The 7389-nt window shown below is 47.0% G+C and overlaps 1 protein-coding gene across 1 annotated transcript; it reads right to left on the bottom strand.

Moving 5' to 3' along the window:
* Positions 1 to 216: 216 nt before the first annotated feature.
* On the bottom strand, positions 217 to 6512 carry LOC129766286 (uncharacterized). Its single transcript, XM_055766807.1, has 2 exons — positions 5583 to 6512; positions 217 to 5421 (listed from the first exon to the last, which is right to left on the bottom strand). The coding sequence occupies exons 1-2, from the start codon at positions 6510 to 6512 to the stop codon at positions 217 to 219; spliced, it is 6135 nt and encodes a 2044-aa protein (XP_055622782.1).
* Positions 6513 to 7389: the final 877 nt, after the last annotated feature.

Here is a 7389-nt window from a genome sequence, read left to right on the forward strand (position 1 = left end):
ATGACATAGTTTTAGGTTTCTTACATTTTTAGTCTTCACGTAAACTGTCCGTATTGATTATTGATATAAATTGTAGGTAAAAAAACAATAGTTTGCCAAAGAAAATCTACAATGAATTCAGCACGAGTACTTTATAAAGTTTTTATTTTGATACAATGTAACTGTCTAGCAAAGCTGACAGTTGACATGACAGTTACGCTACTCAGTGTAACGTGCTTATTTCGAGGGGGTTTCGAAGGTAGATGGATTAACAATTTCGCTACCGTTACTTGCTGACCGGTTGTCGATCGTAACATTCCCCGACCCGTATTGCTTGGAGTGCTCTCTAGCTATACCACCAATCTCCAGGACCGCCAACTTTGCTACCGGTCTTTGCAACACTCCTGTAGCGGTCTTCACCTCTGCGCTTCGCACTCGCCCATCACGACCCGGAAATACACGTAGCACTCGACCTCTAATCCATCCGTTGCGTAGACGATCTTCAACCACGACCACTAGGTCACCAGACTCGATCGGTTTGCAGTCAGTAAACCATTTGGATCGCTTTGTGATTGTTGGGAGGTATTCACGAACCCAACGACACCAGAACTGGTCCAATAGCTGTTGATACAAGTTCCAGTTCGAATTCAATATTACCCTTTCGTCGACTAGCATCTTAGGAAGTTGATTCACTCCACTGGTGCTTAGCATCAGGAAGCAGTTCGGAGTCAACGCCTCGTGACCCTCGGACTCAATCGGCATGTAGGTGAGTGGTCTCGAGTTCACCATTGATTCGGCCTCGATCAGCAGAGTGTTGAAGGTCTCCTCGTTTGGCTTCCGAATGGTGGAGAGTGAAGCTAACGCACACTTTACAGACCGAACCATGCGTTCCCAAGACCCCCCCATGTGCGGTGCAGATGGCGGATTGAAATACCACTGAGTTTCCGCGTTGGTGAATGTAGCTGCCAATCCCTGATCGATTTTCTGTAGCTCTTGCTCCAGTTCACGGCTAGCACCTACGAAATTGGTTCCCCGATCGCTGTATATTGCAGCTGGAGCGCCCCTTCTTGCAATAAACCGTCGAAAAGCCATCTTGCAGGATTCCGTTGACATGCTCGCCACTACCTCTAGATGCACGGCACGAATCGTCAGACAGGTGAAAAGGGCGACCCAACGCTTCACCTCACTGCGACCTTGCCTGATCAACACAGGTCCGAAATAATCCACACCAACGTAGCTGAATGGGCGGATATGGGTGACAGTTCTTGCTGGAGGAAGTGGAGCCATCCTTGGAACCACTGGAGTCGCCTTGTAGATCCTACACCACTGACACACTTTCTTAGCCTTCCTGAACGCAGAACGCATCTCTGACACATAGAACTTCTGACGCATCTCGTTCACCGCTGTTTCCGTGTTGATGTGCTTGCTTTGACGATGATACCAGTCAACGAGCAGCTGTGTCCCGTAATGACCTTTGGGAAGAATTATCGGGAACTTGAAATCTGTGGAGAATTGCTGTGCATTGGTGATACGACTATCCATACGCAAAACACCTTGGTCGTCCAACACAGGGGTTAGTTTAACGATTTTACTAGTCTTCTCGAGCTTTAGCCGCTGGTCCACTGGAAGATGCTGGTTTCTATTAAAGGTCACAATCTCATCTCCGTATGCTTCGTGCTGAATGAGCTTGAAGATAGTCCATTCCGCTTTCTGCAACTCGTTCTGGTTCAACCACCCAGATAGTTCCGTTGAGTAATTCTCGATTTTACGGCGACAGTTGTCTATAAACCTGTACACATACGCTATCGCACGCACTAATCGCTCCCACTTTGAATATCTTTCGAAATCTATAAGTTGCTGCCTGATGAGATGACAATGAAGGTGTATTGTACGAAGCTCCTCCGTTATTTCAACCACACATGGACCTTGCTGTGGCCAGGTATCTGGCTCTTGATACAGGAATGCTGGTGCTTGAAACCAACGACTGCTGCTACTTATGTTAGGGCCCTTGCCCCATTTGGTTGCCTCGTCGGCTACATTCCAGCGTGAAGGAACCCACCGCCACTCGTCCACCTGTGTAAGCTCGAGAATTTCCGTCACACGAAATGCAACGTATTGCCGATATTTTCGTTGATCCGACCTTAACCAGGAAAGTACGGTGCTAGAGTCGGTCCACAACACTCTGCGAACTATCGACAGTGTATGATTGTCTTCTACCGATTTTGAAAGTTTTGCACCAAGAACAGCCGCCTGCAACTCTAATCTAGGGATTGAGAGCGGTTTCAGGGGAGCCACTTTTGTCTTCGCCGAGACAAGTGAGCAGCGCACTCCAGAGCTATCCACGATGCGAAAATAAGCCAGGGCAGCGTACGCTTCTTCACTTGCATCTACAAAAATATGCAACTCCAAGGAATGATAACTTCTATCGGAATATCCAGGAAAATAACAGCGGGGGATTTGGACCTGCTCGAGTTGCTTCAACAGTTTAGTCCATCGTCTCCATGCATCGAGTAATTCGTCTGGTATGGAATGGTCCCAATCCGTCTTGCACCGCCAGATGTTTTGTAGCAATATTTTACCGTGGACTACAACTACAGCTACCAATCCCAAGGGGTCGAATATACTCATGACAACTCTTAGAGTTTGTCTTTTTGTCGGAATAACAGTGTCGTCTAGCAGTGATCGGATCTCTTCTCTGAATAGTCCTTGGAACACAAAAACATCAGGATCTGGCTTCCAAACTAGACCAAGAACTCGTTCTTGGGTGGCCGTTTTTGCTACCTCGAAACATTTGGACAACTCCATTCCTGGAACCCCGACCCGTGAGATTACTTCGGGGGAATTGGACAACCAGTTGCGTATGGTGAATCCAGCTCTAGAATGTACTTCTTTCACCAGCTGCGCTAGTTCGACTGCTTCATTCACGGTGTTTGTACTGTATACAAAATCGTCAACATAATGATGCTCCACTATCACTTTTGCTGCTAGTGGATACTGATCAGAGAACTCCTGAGCGTTTAGGTTTTTCACGAACTGAGCTGCCGACGGCGAACATGAAGCGCCGAATATCGCGACGTCCATAACGAAGATTTCATACGGGTTGGAGGGATCGTCTCGCCACAGAAACAGTTGCGCTGATTTGTCTTCCGGTCTAATAAAGAGCTGATGGAACATCTCGAGTATGTCTGCACTGATGGCCACCTCGAACTGTCGGAAAGGACACAAAACTGAAGGAAGCGGTGCGAGCAAATCGGGACCAGCCAACAGAGCGGAGTTCAATGATTGGCCTTGAACTTTTGCCGCAGCATCCCAGACCAACCGCACCTTGTTCGGTTTCCTTGGGTTCATGACCACGTTTAAGGGCAGGTACCAGGTTCGTCGAGGGTCAAAGTTACTGAGCTCCTCAGGATCAGCTTTGTGTGCGTATCCTTTAGCTTGATATTGTTGCATTTGATGTCTAACTTTATCGTATAACTCGGGTTTGGATGCCAGACGGCGTTCTAAACATCGCAACCGCCTTTCGGCCATGGGCTTACTGTTCGGGAATTCAATGCAATCGTATTTCCACAATAAGCCAACTTGGAACTTTCCAGAGGCTGTGCGAACGGTTGTATTCTCCAGTATCTTACGCGCACGCTGGTCATCGTCAGATTCCACCACGGATGATTTGCCCGATCCTACGGCTTCTACCTTAAAAAACTCCTTCACTAAATTGTGTAGGTCCTCATCCGACGAATGAGCGCAAATATGGAACTGATGATGAACTGCCGTTTTTGCTTCTGCGTTCAACGTTTCATAAATTGTCCAACCCAACCTTGTTTTGGCCGCCATCGGATCACCTTTTGAACCTTCCCGAAGCTTCAAGGTTGCCTTTAGGAATGAGTTGTCCAGACCTATCAGAATTGTAGGAGATGCTGATTCATAACTGTGCACGGGTAAACCACGAAGATGTGGAAACTGTTTACGCAGTACTGAGTAGTCCAGCGATTGAACTGGAAGATTCAAGTTCTTCACAGTGTGCACCTTTTTCAGAACGTGCCGCTTCAAACTCCCCAGGCTCGAGATCTCCATCTTGACTAGTTGTGAGTCACCTTCCATGCGCTCAATGTCACTAGTCCATTGCAGACAGAGGGGATGGATATCGCCTGATAGTCCTAGCTTTCGCGCAGTTGCTGATTCTACCAGTGTGGTCGATGAGCCGTCATCAAGGAACGCATACGTCTGAATGGCCCTTCCGTTGCCGTGCAGCGTCACTGGAATCACTCGGAAAAGAATTAAAGACTGAAGATGACGATGGATTGTTACTGTGCTTCTAGTATTCGGGACATCGATCGTCTGCGATGATCCTGGTTTTCCGGGATGGAGGAGTTTGTGGTGTCTGTCCTCGCATCCATTTTCACCACACAACCCTGCTTTACACGGAAATTTTCCGTGACCAATCAGACATCGCCGACACAATCGCCGTTCTTGGACTAGTTTCCAACGGTCACCAAGCGTCAAGTTCCGAAAGGTGGTACAGTCCTTGATTTTATGACCGTCCTTCTCACAGGCTGTACAGGGTTTAGGTTGATATTCCTTACGATTCAAATTGTTTGATCCGCTGATTGGGTAGTGTGTAGATTTCTCAGTATTGTGTGCGTTCACAAATAATTTTTCTTTTGGTTTTTGTTTATCCTGCTTGCCAGCTCGTTGACCATCTATATCGTGGGTGAAAGTGACATCACTTGCTGCAACCACAATCTCGTCCATGAACGAACCGAAGGTGGAAAGATCAACAATAGGACGAGTCCGTTTGAAGAGAGACCAGTTCAGTTTGATATTGACTGGTAACTTTTCCACAAGCTCCTGCAACAATAAAGGATTTGATAGATGTGAGTGCAGTCCTGCTGCTTGAAGGTGCTGACACAGGTTTTTACACGCTAGACCAAAGCTACTTATAGTTTCTAACCGCTCTGGTTTCGGCGTCGGAGTGGAACGCACTTTAACCAATAGTGAGTTGATGATCAGTTCTGGACGCCCGTACAATGTCTTCAATGTTTGCATAATCAACGGGACCGAAGAAGGCTGCATCAAATAACTCCTAACTGCTTCCAATGCGTTTCCTTTTAGGCATCGCTGCAGACGCATCAAATTTTCGCCTTCCGAGTAACCACACATTTCAGTCGAATTTCGGAAACTGCTCAGGAACAACGGCCACTCGACGGGATCTCCTGAGAAACATGGTAGCTCCCTGGGGACGACATGTCTGGCAGCGAGTTGCTGTGAGCTGGGACCGTGAAATGACAATGGTGGGGAAACTGGTACCTCGTGAATGGAAGTCGAATTTGTTGCCGTGTAACTAACCATAGGAGTAACTATCGGGGATAAGCAAGCGGAGACTGTATGAACGGAAGAGGAATTCGCATTCGATTGAGGAGTGCTTCTGTGTGGCGGTATGAAAGCCTGAAGCATGGGGGGGGGCTACATGGTTCGGTCGACGTAGGAGGAGTATAATGAATGATCGAATCTATATTTCGTATATTTGGCGGCGTAGAGTCAAAAGCGGGTTGGCTCGCTGCGCATACCGAAACTGCTCCAGTAGATCTAGAACACGCCTGACTTACCGAACTGCTTACGGGAAACTCGTATAACGGAATTCTTTCCGGCATGGGTAATGATAACGGAGGCTGGTTGTGCTGTGCGACTGAATGAGCACCGATGGTTGAACGACTGCTGACCACTGATGGTTGAGCGGACTGCTTAGCCGCCAGCTGCATCCGCAGGGAGTTCATCCTTGCCTGGAGCTCGAACAGTTGCTTTGTCAATTCTTCTGACGTCGGCGTTGCGGAAATATTGAAGTCCACCACAGTTGGTCGATTACGATGATCGGAAGAGATGTCATGCGAACCGGTAGTGTTTCGTTTCGCTGTTTCGTTGATCACTTGTACTGTAGACGTCATGGTCGAAGTTGGCATACTCGAAATTTGACGATTCGCTTCTACGTTACTCGTCGGATTGCATACTATTTCATTCGTAGTTGGTATTTGTGATGATCTACTATCGGTGAGTGTGGGAAGTGCCTGGCGATCCGGTGATTTCATCGTAGTGTGCGGAATCGGTGTTCTAGCGATACCGGATCGATCCTCGGGTCTGGTGATAGTGTTGCTAGTCGATCTATGCTGTGCTGGTACTAGAGGAGTTTCCTTTGGTATTGCACCAGTCCGCGACGGTAAACATACGGGGATTTGCGACATCCCGGTATTGATGCTCGTAGTCGTAATTGCCTTGTTCATTACCCAATCTTGGGTCCTCTGCGTACTGCGACGTGAGCGGCGACTCTTTACACTACCTCCTTCTCCTACCTCATCCAGTTGGCCTTGTAGTATATCATATTTTTTCCCTATGTAATTTCTCTCCAGTTGACGCTCTTTTTCAAGGCGTTGAAGTTCGTGCCCTTGCTGCTCTACAGCTTGATGTGCTTGATTTACCGCATCTGGAACCGGCGACTGTCGGTGCACGATCGTTACAGCGCACACAAACGAAATGGTGATCATCGTCCGCAATGCTCTCGCCAACGTTTGCACAACCGAAGTGGTAGAAGAATAAACACCGCTCGCACTGAATCATATTGGTTTCGGCTTCATCCGGGCGTCCGCATGCAGGACACAAAGTAGCCACTGTGTTTTCGTTCGAAACCTGTTGCGACATTTCAATTGTCCGGTAGATTTATCGATAAAAATCTTGAAGATTATATTACGGAGACGTTCACGATTCGGACTCTCAAAAGCAAACTCGTGTGTTTGTTTGTAGTAAGCTTCAAGCTGAAATTAGTATTATTCAGAAATTCATAATTGCATGACATAGTTTTAGGTTTCTTACATTTTTAGTCTTCACGTAAACTGTCCGTATTGATTATTGATATAAATTGTAGGTAAAAAAACAATAGTTTGCCAAAGAAAATCTACAATGAATTCAGCGCGAGTACTTTATAAAGTTTTTATTTTGATACAATGTAACTGTCTAGCAAAGCTGACAGTTGACATGACAGTTACGCTACTCAGTGTAACGTGCTTATTTCGAGGGGGTTTCGAAGGTAGATGGATTAACAATTTCGCTACCGTTACTTGCTGACCGGTTGTCGATCGTAACAAGCAGCATTGATCATCACGAAGGATTGGCGACCGGTCAAGTAGGAAAAGGTCCAATCAACCACCCAACTTGGAAATCCCATAGCGCTGAATTTTTTACATGCATACATGTGCGGCACGGTGTCGAAAGCTTTTGAAAAATCGACGTAGATGGAGTCGACCTGATGACGAGCTTCGACTTCACGAAACAATGTATTTGTGTAGCAAAGCAGATTCGCTGTTGTGGACCGATGCTGGACGAAACCATGCTGGAACTCCGATATGAGTGGATGCACCACATTGT

This window comes from Toxorhynchites rutilus, chromosome 2 (genome assembly GCF_029784135.1).
Source record: "Toxorhynchites rutilus septentrionalis strain SRP chromosome 2, ASM2978413v1, whole genome shotgun sequence".
In the NCBI taxonomy this organism is placed as follows: Eukaryota; Metazoa; Arthropoda; class Insecta; order Diptera; family Culicidae; genus Toxorhynchites; species Toxorhynchites rutilus.

Bases quoted from the DNA above. Each gene is read 5' to 3' on its own strand.
- LOC129766286 (XM_055766807.1), bottom strand. From the start codon at position 6,512: ATGATCACCATTTCGTTTGTGTGCGCTGTAACGATCGTGCACCGACAG. The intron at 5,422-5,582 runs GTAAGTCAGGCG...CCCATGCTTCAG, and splicing joins AGTTTCCCGTAAGCAGTTCG to GCTTTCATACCGCCACACAG.